This window comes from Lactuca serriola, chromosome 8 (assembly GCF_051521515.1).
Source record: "Lactuca serriola cultivar US96UC23 chromosome 8, Lser_US96UC23_V15, whole genome shotgun sequence".
NCBI lineage: Eukaryota > Viridiplantae > Streptophyta > Magnoliopsida > Asterales > Asteraceae > Lactuca > Lactuca serriola.
The window spans coordinates 21,228,863-21,246,036 of NC_136415.1; the positions used below are offsets into that span (position 1 = coordinate 21,228,863).

General features: G+C 37.2%; 1 protein-coding gene and 1 non-coding gene across 2 annotated transcripts; both read right to left on the reverse strand.

Annotated features, from left to right (window-relative positions):
* Positions 1-8,706: 8,706 nt before the first annotated feature.
* LOC145071575 (small nucleolar RNA R71) lies at positions 8,707-8,813 on the reverse strand. The gene has a single exon (XR_013690581.1). It is a non-coding gene; the product is annotated as a small nucleolar RNA R71 (small nucleolar RNA).
* A 6,919-nt stretch (positions 8,814-15,732) lies between these two features.
* On the reverse strand, positions 15,733-16,588 carry LOC145071141 (uncharacterized). Its single transcript, XM_079018050.1, has 4 exons — positions 16,486-16,588; positions 16,343-16,412; positions 16,157-16,255; positions 15,733-15,974 (listed from the first exon to the last, which is right to left on the reverse strand). The coding sequence occupies exons 1-4, from the start codon at positions 16,563-16,565 to the stop codon at positions 15,882-15,884; spliced, it is 342 nt and encodes a 113-aa protein (XP_078874176.1). The 5' UTR covers positions 16,566-16,588; the 3' UTR covers positions 15,733-15,881.
* Positions 16,589-17,174: the final 586 nt, after the last annotated feature.

Here is a 17,174-nt window from a genome sequence, read left to right on the forward strand (position 1 = left end):
ATAAATATATCCTTGACTAAATTCAATTAAGATTTCTCGATCTAAGCTTTTAGATTGGAAACTAAGTGTAACATTCTCTCCCTTAATTATAGCAAAAACAACTTTTCTACCCCTACAACTTTGCAAAGTGAAACTTTTGTTTTTCTATAATTAATATTTCCAACTTGCAATACTTAAATAGTAATCATGCTCTCACTAGCATGATGATTATATCCATTCCAACATAACATTTATGCTCCCACTAGCTTTGACATGTATTTAGAAACCAACTAAACTTCTAGAACACAATACTTATTGACTTCCAAAGTTCATTGTTTCTAATACGATATGCTTTGATAAACCTTTATCTAAGCTTCTCAATCTTATACATCTTCCCATGGATAGCTCACATGTGTGTCTAAACTATTTTAGAACTTATATTACTAAGTCCCAAATGTTCAGACTAATTTCCAAATTTCACAATTCGAACTATTAAGAGGGATGGCATAATCATAACCGAATTTGAGAATGCAATTTACATAATCTCTATCTTCTTAAAATCTCTCTTAGTGAAAGCGTTTCTTCACAATCATTTTCATGAAGGAGAGAAACCGTATGACACTTAGATTTTATGGCATATGTGTTATTATTTATGTGAATTTGCCATAACCATAATCGAAAGATAATGTTTGTGACAAATTCAAACTCTTATGGACAGAACTTGTTCATTCTTAATTTCTTGCCATCAAGGGCCCCACCATTGCTTCCATGTTATCTAGCAGCTCACCTATGCCAATCAATGTACTTTCATTGAACAAGGTGCTTGCCTTATGCAGTCTATTGAGAACCCATAGAACTCATATGCATAATCACTCAACAGGATTGGCACAAAAATAGAATTTTGTCAACACGATAGGTTACAAACCTCAAGTCGTGTGCTAGTGTTTAATAGGTCTACTCTTGATTAGTTCTTGAATCTCTTCAAGATCTTCAGACTCCCACTGACCTCTTCAAAAATTAGATCCTCTTATCAAGAAACATTTCTTGATAAAGAAATATCAAGGAGTTAGTGTGTGTCTATATCAAGACAAAACATTACACACATTTGGTCTTAGTTGGTCCTTGTCTTCTCCAAGACATCACAACTTACCAATTTCAAACGTGCAAGAATAAGAAAACAATTTTCTACTTCACATTTGATGAGTGTGTGTCACTCAATTCACCATCGTGAAGTACGATTCTAAGACTTGATTTTGGAACGAAATGTGACTCATCCTTTTGATTTACCTATTTCAACAATTTCTGATTCCTCCTCTTAGCCATACTAGTGCACTAAGATGTCCTTAGAGGATCAATTTTGATATCATTCTTAATCATTAAGACGATCATAAAACTGATATAAAAGTACTCTCCCTTCTTTTTAGATTGGAGAAACTTTTATCTTTCCGCCTTCATTGATTCTTCTTATTCATTCTGCCATTCATTGAAAATTTTCAATGATTCAGAATTACACTTAATCTTGTAAGTATAACCACATTTACAAGAATTTTGGTAAATTATGATGAATAGTCTCATTGTTATTTGTGGTGGACTTGACTAGTGCACACGATTGTGTTCTAGTCCTTTAGTCCTTCACTTGACTCACATACTTGTGTGATCAAGGAATTAGTCTTAATTACTTAAGTACCAAGATTTCCTTATACCACACAATGCAAGTCGTATGATTCCAAGTTTCTGTCCAATTGAAGCTTGGGTGATGAGAATCTTTTCCTTACTTAGAAAATTTTGACACTACCATAAATAACATAACTAAGAATCACATCCATTTATAGAAATACACATACATCAATTTTTCACAATGATTTCATTGCAAGGATATATATATATATATATATATATATATATATATATATATATATATATATAAAAGACAAATCAAAAAATTTATTTTATTCATAAAAGCAGCGGAAAACATGCCCTTTCAATGTGAAATCAACTGAAAAACTATGTAATCAAATATTCCTAACAACTCTATCATAACTTTCTAAGCTCACAATCTGATCTTTGAATCCATGTGATCGTGATCCATTTCTTCGTGATCAGACTCATCTTGCTCTTCCATTCAAACTTGCTCTCTTTTCTCTGATCCTGCAAAGCATTCAAATGTAATCTTATCATATTATGTATTAAGAATCAATGAAGAGGAACTTAATGGAGTAAGATAGTGGATTTTACCTGAAGTAGAGCCATACTTCTTGACTCTCCCATCTCTTAGATTCTTCAGGTCCTTTGGGCAGCTTCGTATCCAATGCCCCTTCTCTTGGCAGCAGAAACAGGTGGCTTCTTTTGGAGCGACCATGGAAGCATGGTTGGTTGAGTTACCAGACAAATATGCTCCATTACTTTGCCAAATCATTTCTGATTCAAGAACAATAAGCATGTAAGTTAGGTCAATGAGGGTCACGTCAAGATCCATCATATAATACCCTCTTATGAACTTATCATATGATTTAGGGAGTGACTGAAGAACCCGGTCTACAACCAACTTCTTTGGAAAAGATGCACCCAACATTGTCAACCTATCGATGTGTGATTTCATCCCTAGGACGTTAGCACACACAAATTTTCCATCTTCATGTTTCATTGCCAACAAGGCTTGAGTGATTTCGAACTTTTCAATTATTCAATCTTGTGGGTTTGAGAGAACAACAAGAGGAGGTGGAGGAAGTGAAACCAAGCTCGTCCACAATGCAGGGATCGATCTTTCACCTTCATTGTGTAACAGATTTTCACTTCGAGCAGGAAAACCTTTTCCGTGGGATTCGGGAAGACCACGGTTAGATTCGGACATCTACAAAATGGGAGAAAAATCAAGTTAGTTGATTGATTGAGTCCTTAATAAATCACCCAAATGAGATATTAAGGCTAGGACCCAACACAATACTCCACAACTTGGGAGAGGGATGTCGTAACCCAAATTGTAGAACATTTGAAGGTAAGTGAATGACGATTCACTAATTTTCCACCATGAAAAACGAAAAAGAGATTAGGTTTTAAATTTATTGAAAAACTCCTAGATTCTTTGAACTTTTCAATGGCATGTTTAAATCTCGATATGCCCCTCGATTTGTGATTGGGATGCCGATGATCACAAAACAGGGTGTGAATAAACATGCAAACTTACATGGTACCCCCAATGTTATAGTCACCTATTCAATGTGGCGGTTAACCACACACGCTCCACCGAACTATGACAAACATTGAGTCACCCTTTGCAACCTTTGCTTAGAACCATTTAGTGTGCCGGTTAACCACACACGCTCCACTAACGTCTTCGCAAGGGTAAAAGTGTAATTTCATGGAATTGCATCAATTTACTTTTACCTAAAGTAACTAGGATTGGGAATTTTGTAAAAAAACATTTAGTTACTTTATAATTCATTATACTTTTAATGGAAAGGGTTTGCTATATCCTACTCGTTCGGCTAACGAACATCCACCAATCAAGGAAGCGGTGGGTGAGAATGGACACCCATTAAACGACCATTTTATAGGCCACAACCTTATACCCCCCTATAGATCGACTTCGTGAATGATGTCTACTAACGGTAAGACTAGCAGTTTAAGTTATACATATATAATATTAGACTTTTAATGTTATATATAGTATAAGGGTGTATTTTACACTTTTAAAATACTAGGTGGTCTAATTTAATAAATTACACTTTTAATTTAATTAAATGTAAACCATATCACTATGGATTTATTAAGTCTTTTTTAATTATACACTTAATTAATTTAATAAAACCGTAAGGGTGCAATTTGAACTTTTTCCAAACTAGGGTTTTAGAATTTAAAATTTCAAAAATTAAACTTTTAATCAAACAATTTTAAATTGCAAAACTTGAGGGCAAGTCTTGAAACATTTCAAAACATTAGGGTTTAGAATTTAAATATTTCAAAGCTAAACTTTTAATCAAAAAATTTTAATTCCAAAACTTGAGGGCAAATTTTGAAACTTTTCAAAACATTATCAAGAATATTCTAGATCAACAGTTCAAATAAGGCAATTAACAATTAATTATGGTTATCTAATTTTGACCTATTCCAATTACTTGCAAGATAATTCACCAAATAACTTAAATAATTAAACATTATCTTATAAGGCAAGAAATATTTGATTAATTGGTAATTATCTACTATTTTGGCAAGGATAATCACCCAATATCATAAAAATCCGAATCTTTTCAATAAAAATCGTTTAGGTAATTATCCCACAACAAATAGAGCATAAAATCCCAATTTTCCCTCTGTCTGACCCCGAGACTCGTCGATTCAGGGACTGAACTCGCCGAGTCAGTTAGGCAGAGAGCAAAAAAATCAATTTTCAGGCAATAAACGATCAAATATGCATCAAATTCATTAACAAATAGCCCTAGGTTCTGATACCACTGATGGGTTTTGAGCACTCCATCATTCCTATGGTGCACGTGCAAACCCTAAAGCTTTGGATCTATTTAGTCTAATGAACATGCAATAATCATCCAAAGCCATAAACCCTAGATCTATCTTATTATTAACCGAATTAAGGGTTTAGAAATTACCTTTGATTGTTATGTAGTAATAACAATCTATTCCTCTGTGTAATTGGCTTCTGAAAGCTTAGTGTCACAAATGTCACACCTCTAATGGCTCACAACACCAAGAGCAAGAGGATGAAGAAGGAGAAGAGGAGGGGCACTCAAAAACGTCTAGAAACCCTAAGGAATCAATTAGTTACATTTTTTGGTGCCCTAGGGGTCCGTAAATATGTGAGGCTATTAGGGTTATCTAACAAGGAAACCCTAATTTGACTGCTTAGGCCCTAAGCAGCCCATTGACTCCCTTCTTAGATGCCTTGGACGATTTCTAATGGGTTTCCCCATAGAATTCGTCCACTCCTCTAATATGGAGTCCATTAGCCCAGTATTCAATTATCACAAAATTAATAGTTCTAGTCCCCTATGTTTAATTAATCTCTTTTAGCCACAAAATTAATTCTTAATTAATTATTGACTAATATTAATTAAGCAATATGATTTCTCCTTTAATATATTATTCTCATGATATATTAATAAATCATAATTAATCGTTTCTCTCCATAATTCATCCTATCAATTTGCTTTGGTGAAGGCAACCCAAAAGGACCATGCACCATCGGGTCAAGTACACACCAAAATAGTTATGGACTTAGACACTAATCCAAAGAGAAGAGATACTCACACTTTGGAAGACTTTAGGGTGTTCACGGCCACCAAGAACAAGTGTGTGTTCTTGGTGTTCTTGGTGAAAGATGATGATCTTGAAGATCTAGACTAAAAGTGATGAATTCATGGATGGAATCAAAGGGTTTCATAAGATGAAGAAAGATATCAAGAAACAATGGAAGAATAACTTACACTTTTGAAGATAAAGGAGGATATCCTTGATGAGACTTGACAGAGAATGGAAGTTCTTGACTTGAATATGTGAAGAATGATGAATAAATTAGGGAAATCTATACTTAACATGAGGAGTTCACGGTTAGGAGGGTGTTTACAACCGTGAATAGAATTTACGGCCGTAAACCCCATGTGGTTGGCTTTCTGGTTCGGGTGCAGCCTTCTGATCTCGAGCTAATACTTCCTAACACTCAATCCTTAAGTGTATTAGGCTTAGAACTCACTAGAATGACCCTTAACAAGGCTAAAAGGCAATAGAATTAAGTATGAATTTTGGTTGATTGGCTGGATTTACAAGATAAAAAATTTTGGGTTGTACCACCCATGGTGGGAAGTTGTATACGAAGAACGGAATATTTTGATGCTAGTTGAAGAATGGAATCGAGCCACATGTCTGAAAATCGAGCCATAAAACTGAACAGATCTGAAGTTGACGAGATGGTTCTAAATAGTTTGCAACATTCAAGAACTCTAATGAGTTCAGACGGGAATAATCAATGTTCTCGAAGATCTGGTGTGGAATTTTCTTGTTATTACTTGAGCTTCACAAATATGGTTTTGCTCTTGCAGATGTGTGTGTTCACTCATGTACACCATGTGTTCACTGAAATGCTTGACCAAGAAATCAAACCCAATGCAATCTTACACACACGGTCAATTCTCACATTAGGCTTTGGGGTTTTTAGGAGGGATGGTTAGAGAAGATGAAGAGGGTGATTTCTTCCCTGTTAAATTCAAGAACTAGAAAGCTTTTAACTTTCAATGGTTGAGAGATGTGTGAGTTATTCAGCTGCGAATCGTGTTTTGGCAGAGAGATATATGGATAGGGATTCTTTCGATTTTATTGATGGTGATTCTTTTGGGAGTGATTCCAGTTTCTTCAGGTGTGTGATATGTGCATATTTAGTTCATATTAAGTATAGATTTTTCTTCATTTATTAGCTAAATTATTGTATTTTATGGACAAAAGGTACTTAAAAGTGTTTGAATTATATTTTCAGTTAAAAAATGAAGCTCGGAAGCAGATGGAAGCAGGAGAAGCGGTTGAGAGATCAAGAATGGAATAAAGAAGAAAAACACCAAAAATAACACCTACTCGGCGAGTAGGGTCGACTACTCGGCGAGTCCGATCGAAGAATCGAGAAGATAATGACTCGGGATCCCGAAGATTTATCACAATACGGGGACTGAGAGATGGACTCGACGAGTCGCCACCTGACTCGACGAGTCGATTCGTATATATAAAGATAACTCCTCAGAACGATAGGAGAAGAGTCTGGAACGATTCATAAGAGTTTAGCTGCGATTGAGAAGGCAGAAAAACCCTAGAAGACGACGAAAGAAGCTAGAATTCAATCCCGGAGAGTAATTGAGGCAAAATTTCATCATTCCACTTATTCTTTTGTTTTATCACTATGGTTAAGCAATTTGACTTTGTTTGTTTGCTGTTATTTACTTCAATTATGAGCTAAAACCTTTAGACTTCTGTTTGGGGATACAAAGTTGACAATATGGTTTGATTGATTGGTAGGATTAATTCTAAGTTGGTGAATTTTTGTTATTTTAGCTTGCTAAAGAACCTTGTGTGTGAATAATAATTAATTTTCTGTTAATAGGAAGATAATTGATTAGCATGAACATTTATTGATTATTAACCTCATATGCTATGTGATCACTATGCCATATGTCTAGGATTAATGAATATGAAACTAGAATTAATAAGAAAATTGAGTAAATCCATGTGCAAGCTTGTAAGATGACCATCAAACAAGAAGTTAATTAAAAGAATAAATTAGTTAACTATTGCAAGTCTAACTTAACCCGAATAATTAATCTAGTGAATTTAATTAAATTAGACAATTGGCCACTGTTTAAGTTTGTTTATTTGCTAAGGATTAGGGTAGTGAATACGAATCTAATCACTTGAATCGGTAACCAACGAAAAAATTAATCCATTGCACCATTACCTTGAAATCAACCATAGAATCAACTAAGTTGAACTAAACAGAAGTTCCTTTCCAATTATTGAATCTAGTTAAGTCTTTATTTTCTAGTTCTTAAATTAGTAATAGTTAGTAAGTTTCTAGTCTTGTAAAACTAGATAAAACCCTTATTTATTAATTAACTTAGATAAAATTAGTTTTTAATTTTAATTTACCGTACCCTGTGATCGATACCCTGCTTATTTAGCTATACCACAATTGATAGGTTCACTGCCTTTTGTGTGTTATTTAATAATTAAAAGTAGGTTTAAAACTAAGTGAGTTTGCACACATCAAGTTTTTGGCGCCGTTGTCGGGGAATGGTTCTAAATTAACATTAAATTCTAGTTTAATCGATCCTTTGTGTGGGATTTATCTTACACAAAGTTATTTAAGAAGCAATTCAGTAAGTAGAATTAATTTTATTTAAATTTCATTTTTAGAGTAACTAGAAATTTTCTTTTCTGTTTTTGCCTTGAACTCGCCGAGTGCACTCGTGCCGACTCGGCGTGTACATCGCTGTTTCAGTTTTAATTTTTTTTTATTTATTTTTGTTCTTTTTACACGTTTTCTGTTTTTTTTACAGTTGTTTCATGACCCGAGGATCTGATACACCTCTGGTCCCCCCTCTTGAAGACCCGGAATCCGCGCTAAGGAAGAGCAAGGGCAAAGCCGTTGGAGAATCCGCTTCGTCAAAGAACTCACCACTCAAAAACCTCAAGTCCGTTTTCAGCAAGAAGAGGAGCAGCAAATCCGGAGCATCCAGTGCCTCTTTGACTATTGAAGACCCAATTCAAGAAGATATCGAATACGAGACCGAGGAAGATGAAGAACCCACATTCGAGCACGACTCCGAGTTTCAAGACGATTTAGTCATCACTATGGCTAATATCGATGAAGTCCCCATGGGGGAATGGAAGAAGAGGATGCGCGATGACACCGACCCGGGACTTGTGTAGCCCGCAATTCCCGCAACCGCTACTTTCGAACTAAAAGGCCACATTCTCGCTCAACTCAAGGAGATTCATTTTTATGGGAAGGATCACGAAGACGCCTACAAACACTTGGACGAAGTGAATGATGTGGCCGACTACTTTAATGTATCGAATGTCCCCCGCGAGACCCAACTTCTTCGCATGCTCCCAGTCACGTTCAAAGGAGCTGCAAAGGATTGGTTAAAGTCACTTCCTTCCGGATCAGTCACCACATAGGGCAAGATGAAAGAGGAGTTGATTGATCACTTTTGTCCACCCTCCAAAATAGCCAAGCTAAAGAAAGCAATTGCCAATTTCGAGCAACAGCCTGGAGAATCTCTTTATGAAGCATGGGAAAGATACAAGAGTTTGCTTAGAAATTGCCCACATCACGACCTTAATAGCCAACAAGAGGTCTCCATTTTCTACGATGGAGTCAATGTCACCACAAGGCAATTGCTAGATTCTCAAGGTTCGATCACGAAGAAGGCGCCCCCAGTAATCAAGGAGCTAATTGAAGAATTCTCTAAGCACTCTAGAGAATACCACAATCCAAGAAACGAAGTAAGTCGGGGAGTAGTGAACGCGGAAAATGATAGCATAGTGGCGGTGATAGCTAAGCTTGATAGTCTCGATAGAAGAATGACAAAAATGGATCAAACAATCCATGTTATGAGGGTGGGATGTGAAAATTGTAGAGGGCCCCATCTCACCAAAGATTGTGATGTGGATGAGAATGGAAATAAGAAAGCTCAAGTCTTCTATTCAAGTGGCGATAGATACAACGAAAATTGGCGAAAACCTAAGAAGGAATGGCTCCCATACGAAGAGTATAAGAAGGCTAAGGAGGAAAAATACAAGCAGAAGGAGAGGGGAATATATCAAAGAGAAGAACCGGTAGAAAAGAAAGCTGATTTGGAAGAAATGTTCACTAGATTCATAGCCGCGTCCGAAAAGTGACACAATGATCACGATGCTGCAATACATGAGACCAAAGACATACTAAGGAATCAGCAAGCATCCATCCTCAACATTGAGAAACAGCTGGGACAGCTTGCACACCAAGTGAACGAAAGAAGACCGGGTCAACTTCCAAGTAATACCGAAACCAATCCGAGAATGGAGAATGTGAGTGCAGTGACCTCCAGAAAAGAAGAAATTTTCACAAATGCACAAAGGATCTCCAAGAGGAAGACAGAAAGGGCAGAAGAGTCGACTCTAGCAAGACCCGATCTGACTCGCCGAGTCCTTCTAATGGACTCGTCGAGTCCATGCGTGAATGATAAAACTGTCAGTCCTTTAAAGCCATATAATCCCCCTTTTCGATACCCAATTAAAGCCATGCCTGCAGAAAAAGTCGAAGCATATAGAACCTTCATGAAGCATGTTAAAGCCTTACAAGTTAATATGCCATTTGTGGAAAAAATGCTCCAAACACCAAAATACTTCAACTTGCTAAAAGGTCTTTTTGCTGCTAGGAAAGATTTGGCTGAAGTCGCGGAGGTACTATTGAGTGAGCTGCCCGAAAAGAAAGGCAATCCGGGGAATATTATAATTCCGTGCCAGTTTGGTAATAAAGTTGTCACCCAAGCATTGACTGACTCGGGTGCAAGCATCAATATGATGCCTTTATCTTTCTTTAAGAGGTTGAATTTACCGGAGCCAAGACCGGTAAATATGAAGATCCATTTGGCAGACAAGACAATAATTCATCCACAAGGCGTTTGTGAGGATCTCCTTATTAAAGTAGAAAAGTTTATATTTCCGGTAGACTTTGTGGTGGTTGACATGGAAGAAGACCCCAAAATTCCAATCATTTTGGGGAGATCATTTTTAAACACCGCATGTGCCTTAATTGATGTATGCGAGTCTACATTAACATTCAGGGTGGGTGATGAGTCCGTAATATTTAAAGCTATGCCAAAAGCCAAGCAAGAGGAGGAAAGAAAAAAAAAACATCTCATTGATCCATTTGGATGATGAGATATTACAAAAAGAACTTGAACTTTTGCAAAAAGAAGATCCAACCAAGTTTCTGCTACATTCTGAAGAGGATGGAGATGTTAACAAGGACTTGGAGGAGTTAGAAAAGCTACTGGAAGAAGCCGACTCAGAAAACAACCAAGAAATGGTGGAATACGATCAGACTCGCCGAGTCACTTTACTAGACTCGACGAGTCCAGTCGAATTTGATAATAACTTGGATGATTTGGATCTACTGGTTGCTAGTCCTTTGTATAATCTAGATTTGAAAATTTTTCCTCATTCTTTAGGAGAACAAACAGAAAAAGAAGACATGGATACGGAAGTTCAACACACTTATATAGCATGTCTTAATGCAATTACACTTGAAGATAGGGTGAGCACAAAGAAAGAAGAGGAGGCAAAAGAAAGGAGGGTGGAAGTTGATCAACCATTCATTACCAAACCTAGAGCACGCACCTTCACAAAATACGAAGTAATTTAGTTTGAAGGAAAAGAAGTGAAAAAGAAGGTGAAAGCGCATGGGGTAAAGAAGAAAAAGAGGAGAATGGAAGCCCAAGCAGCTGAGGAGGACACTGTGAAAAAGAAGAGAGAAGAAGCAAAACGGGTTTACAAAAAGAAGATTCACGCTTACAAAACAAAGTACAAACCACAAAAGACTAGGCGTGCATTCCCGATGTTGGAAGATGACGAGACGTAGACGGGAAGGAGTCCAGCTAACGACTCCTTAAAAAAGAAGCGCTTGGCGAGAGGCAACCCGTTATTTAGAGTTTGCTTTCTTTTACTTTTTTGTTTAAAATTTTTCCTTCGTTTTTAGATTGTTAATTCTCCAATTCGTCGGACATGTCTGCTTGAGAGTGTGCATGGGCTAAGTGTGGGGTGAAATGATTTTTAGATAAATGAAAAAAAATTTATGAAAATTTATGAATTTTTATCAAGAAACTCGCTAAGTCTGACCGTGACTCGACGAGTCCATATATATTTCAGAAAAAAATTTGACATCGCGAATAGACTCGCCGAGTTTGACCACGACTCGACGAGTCTGTATTATTTACAGAAAAAAAATAATGTTGAAATTACTTTTACAGCCAGTAACTAGGGTTTTAACCCTAATGAATCAGTTTTTTTTCACACACACTCGCCGTGCGCCTCTCTCTCAACTCTCTCTCAAGCATTCAAGTGTTCTTCCATTTTTCTTCAAATTTCTCAAGTTTCATCAAAAAAGGTAACAAATTTCTTCCTCTTTTCTGTTAAAAGCATGAGTTTAAGGCTATCTATGATGTGAATTGCATCGAAAGAACCGATTTTGAATAAAATTAGATTTCTAGGTTTTCGATTTTTCAAAGATTATGATGTTTTGCATGTCTATTCTTGCCTAAAAGCCTTATATACATGTGTCTAGACAAAACCCTTGAAGAAATTTCGAGATCTCCTGGTCCAATTTAGACCGACCCGCCGACTGACTCGTGCAGTTCGTGCGACTCGCCGAGTCGTACATGGACTCGACGAGTCGAGTCGGGGAACATATGCATGATGTTTTTTGTAATTATACTCTGTGTTTCTGGGTTTTGTGTCTTTGTTTTGCAGAAAAGATGTTCAGCAGGGGGCAAAGTTCTGGGGGACACCAAGGTGGCTTTCCTTGGTTAAATTTCCCACAAATTGAGTCCGCTTCAACAATGCGGAAGTGGAAGAAAAAGTTAGCTGACATAAGGAAGAAGGAAATATATGTGCCCAACAGGATAGATTGGGATTGGTTGCAAGGAGTACGCTATGAAGAGGAGCTAGCTCCGTATATTTTAAAGGAGCTTACCCACGAAGGAGAAACAATGATTTGTGATAGGTGGAGCCGGGTCTTTCGAATCCAAGAGCCGGTGTATTTGGAGTTATGCCTAGAATTCTTCTCCACAATATCTTTCACGGGGGGAGTGGATTGTTATCACCCAACAAGTTTCAGTTTCTGTCTTGGGGGTGAATTTCATCAATGTTCCGTGCTCGACCTTGCCTGTCGATTGGGAATTTATGACCAGCCCTTGGTCTCAACAGATATCTTTCGGGCCTTTTTGGGGCAATCCCACATGGTGTTTCCCGATGGAGTTACTAGCACAGGGTGGTGGAACACGATTGGTAACAAAGTTTATATTCCAAAATCGGCACAAGAAGGGAGAATCCGATCACCTACGCATCGCCTTATACATCGTCTCATTTCATCCATTATTAACCAAAGGAAGGATGATGACAAGGTTTCTAACCTTGATGTCTTCTATTTATGGAGCATTATCACACCCGACATTTTTTGCAATATTCCATGGTGTTTGGCTTCATATCTATCGGAGGGTGCGGTTAAGGATCGCAAAACTTCTCGAATCAATGGTGGTATGTTTGTCACCCGGTTAGCCAACTCGTTTGGGTTGATGACCCGTGGTGCATGGAACTTTATGACGATGATTCCTACGCCTCCATTCAATCCAATTCTTTTCCGGCGGGCCAGGATTATTGAAGATTATGGTGGTGGTCATTATGTTATACCGCATGATGATCCGGTTGTTGGTCCCGAAGTACCGGGGAGGAGGGTTCGTTCGAGGAGGGAGCGGGATGTGGAGGAAGAGCCGCCGGTGATTTCGGTTGATAATGAAGAAGTACCAATGGATTGGTACAATGTGGAGATGACGCGGCTACAAGATCAAATGGCGCGGGGCATTAATTTTAGCAACCAATCACATATCCGGCTTTTCGATTATTTCAACATACCGCATATTGATGGCGGTAACTTTTCGTACATTCCATCATGGGACGAGGTGATTAGTGCAAGAAGGAGTGGTGCAGGAGGAAGTGGAACAACAGCGGATCATGACGAGAAGGAGGATTGATTTCTTTGCATTTTTTTAAACAATTTTCGATTTTTATGTTTTCTTTTATTTGGTTGGTTTGAATGTGTTTAGACTTTTTACTGTTTTGTTTAATGTGTGGTTGCTTTGATTATTTTTCAGAATTGAATTAGGAATGCTTGCATAGGAGAGTTAAAGTTCTAGAGTCGAAAGGGTTATAAGAGTGATAGAGAGTCAAGGAAGGGAAGCATTAGAGTCAAAGTATCGAGTCCGGTCCTTAGGGACATGAGCGAGTGAGTCCAGAAGTGAGGAGAAAATGTTGAAGATTTATTGGAGGCTGGCATATGTGCAGAATGTATTTTTTTTCGTCCAGCGATCTACTCGTCGAGTGCAATAAACTGACTCGACGAGTCGCTTTGTATTGTCACACACATAAAGATGTCCGCGCTTATACTCGACGAGTCATCAGTTTTTAACCGAAGGGGACTGCTGATTTGATGCTGATAAGAGTACCACTTGACCATTTATTCTTCCTATATTGATTCCTGAAGATCTTACACTGTTTTTCCGCGTATTTGGAGCGACCCACATGAGATTTGACACCCAAGGCATGGATGAGATGTTACCATGTCTAAAGTCAATTGGAGTTGGAGCTAAAATGCAAGTGACCAACCTATCCACTGCTATCCCAGGGGAGTTTGTTCCAATTCCCTTTTTATTCTCTTTTTATGTTTTTATCATGCATAATATGCAATGAGGGCATTGCATAAAATAAGTGTGGGGTAGGGGGTTGGTTACATATTAGAAAATTTAGAGTCTTAATTTAGGTTAATTTTAAAATTTTGTTGCATATTAAAAATATTACTTAGGATTTAATTTAGAAAATTTTGGTAAAAGTAAAATTAGGATCCCATGTTAGAGTTGTGTTGATAATTGCATGAAGACCCAAATGTTTAGTTGAGCCTATATATGTTCTAGTGCATTTGTGGCTTCCTTATTCCAGTGAAATCATGGGACAAAAACACGACCCTGCTCAGCCTGAGGGATGCAATATGTTGAGCAGCCTAAACCTGAAATGTATCCAGGAAGATTGTTATCGTTAGCCAATAAAGGTTGAGATTGAGCGCCCCTGCTTAAGCATGTAGGGTTTTGAGTGAAAAAAAGTGAGGTACATGTAAAAGAGAGAGAATTACAAGAAAAGTTGTAAGAATTTCGGAGCAATCAAAGTGAAGATCAAAAGATCAAAATTCCAAGAAATTAAAAAAGTTGAAGATACCAAAAATCAAACAATAAAGGTGGTGAATTCAAAGAGATCAAAGATCAAATTACCAAAGGAAGTGAAGAATTCAAAAGAGCTCCATGGTGGTATCGAAAAAGTTGTAATTCTAGATTATGTATGCTTGGGTTGCTCAATTTAAAACACCTTGAGGGTAAGAGGTTTTCTGCGGATGGATTCGGAGGGATGCATAAAATGAGCATAGTTCGGGGTGAGTAGGCGAGTGTTTATGAGGATTGTGAGTATTTGGAGTATGGGAGGTCCTTAGCAAAAATTTTAGACACAAATGCATGCGTTGCGGTCTTGGCGTAATGGCTGGGTTAGATTGGAGTTGTCATATATGATTCTAATGTTTTAAATTTTAGTTTTGCTTGGGGGCAAGCAAAAGTCAAGTGTGGGGTATTTTGATATGTGCATATTTAGTTCATATTAAGTATAGATTTTTACTCATTTATTAGCTAAATTATTGTATTTTATGGACAAAAGGTACTTAAAAGTGTTTGAATTATATTTTCAGTTCAAAAATGAAGCTCAGAAGCAGAAGGAAGCAGGAGAAGCGGTTGAGAGATCAAGAATGGAATAAAGAAGAAAAACACCAAAAATAACACACTACAAGAAAAAAGGCCTTTTACGACGCTCATTGCGCGTCGTAAATGGCTCAGACGACGCGCAAATGCGTGTCAAGGAAGGCCATGTCATAAAGATAGACGACGCGCATTTACGACGCTCATTTACGACGCGCTCTTATGATATGCAATGCGTGTCAAGGAAGGCCATGTCATAAAGATAGACGACGTGCAAATGCGCGTCATCTAGAGACGACGCGCCCTTATGATACGCAATGGGCGTCAACAAAGGCCATGTCATAAAGCTAGACGACGTGCAAATGCGCGTCATCTATAGACGACACGCTCTTATGATGACGCTCATATGTCATAAAGGAAGATGACGCTCATATGCGCGTCGTCTAGAGACGACGCGCTCTTATGATACACAATGCGCGTCAAGGAAGGCCATGTCATAAAGGAAGACGACGCTCATTCGCATGTCGTAACCTTACGTCTCTCGTTTTTACTACGCGCCTTTATGACGTTTTTACGACGTGCATTTACAACACACATTTACAACGTGAATACACATAATAAATGAAAAATATACCAAAACATTCATTTTCATCTAAACGTCAAACAACTTTACATATATGTTGAATTACCTAAGTTGTAACTACATGTTACCTTAAGTAACATTACTAAAAGTTAGCAAAAAATTGTACATGTGTCTCAAAAGACTACCTAGCATTACACATGTCAAAAGACCATACCTAGCATTAGTGGTTAACCATAACATTGTTTTGCGGATACATTGTCAAAAGACCATACATATCATCGATAAATGAAGCCTGTAACAAACGTTGACCATTCTTCACGTATCTCATCGATATCAGCAGTTGTGTACTCAGCTTTGCCATCCCCGATCTGTGAAAACATTTGCATATTGTTTTTATTAATAAAAAATAGCATATTAACATATTCTGTAACAGTAAGTTGCTATATTTTAACAACTAAGCATTGTATTTTCAAATGAATGAAAGCACATATTCTATAACAGTAAGGATGCCATAAATTATAGTAATGAAAGTAGAATGCTATATCCTTACATTGTCTTTGACCAACACTTCAATTCCTTCTTCCACTATCTCCTTCATGAACCTTAGCATGTAGTAGCCACATTCGGTAGATCCGGGCTGAACTGGACACTACAAAGTTACATATAAAATGATCATTTCAATTGATCCAAAAAATAAAGTTAAAACTACAATTTCAATAAGGAATTAAGTGCTGACCGTAACATTAACCCAATTTAGTTTAACCCTTTTGTTGGATCCACTTTGTGTAGTGTACAAAACCATTGCCCTATAAAAAAAACATTAACAAATATGTGTTTATTGTACTCACATCAAGTGTTTTGATAATTTATATTACTTACGAATCAACAATTTGCTTCAACTGCATATTGAAATTGCCAGAGCTCAAGGAATCAAGATAATAGCAAGTATCCGATTTCATGTCTAGTACACCCAATACCCAATGTCTTCTACAAAAACCACAAAAAAAAAAATAAAATGCCAAATAACATAATTGCAGTCATTTTAAAAATAAAATGTCAAATAACAATACCCAGGATTGTAGGGCATAAAGATGATGTCATTGCACTTTCTTTTAGACAACCGATCTGCTAAACCTCTGCTTGCATCGTCAATATTCTTAGATTTCCCTTTACGCGTACTTGGTGAGATTACTGCCGGGTTCACAAAGCAAATTCCATGGTCTCTTTCTGGGGAGCCATACTTCAATTTGTTAAACAACACCCTGTTATCATACAAACACTAAATTCATTAAACATTTTTTTAAGACACATTGTTATTTAAATTAAATTTCTTGCACTTACATCATATAAGACACAATAACAGCACCAGTCAGCTCATCCATTGTAAGAACTGCTTCAAAATCATCCCAAGTTAAGTACGTGTAACTATCGTACCCAAAAAGATCATTCTCACTCTGCACTCTTATAGAATCAACCTTTGTAACTTGTCCATCAGCCATCATTGCAGTCATTTTCAAAATACTACTGTTCTCAATCCTTATCCTTGTCTTCATTTGTGCTCTGGTCCA

Excerpts from the sequence above, each read along its gene's own strand:
- LOC145071141 (XM_079018050.1), bottom strand. The coding sequence starts at position 16,565 with ATGAAATCGGATACTTGCTATTATCTTGATTCCTTGAGCTCTGGCAAT. Across the intron at positions 16,413-16,485 it reads TTGAAGCAAATTGTTGATTC|GGCAATGGTTTTGTACACTA; the intron begins GTAAGTAATATA and ends TTTTTTTTATAG. Across the intron at positions 16,256-16,342 it reads TAAATTGGGTTAATGTTACG|TGTCCAGTTCAGCCCGGATC; the intron begins GTCAGCACTTAA and ends GTAACTTTGTAG.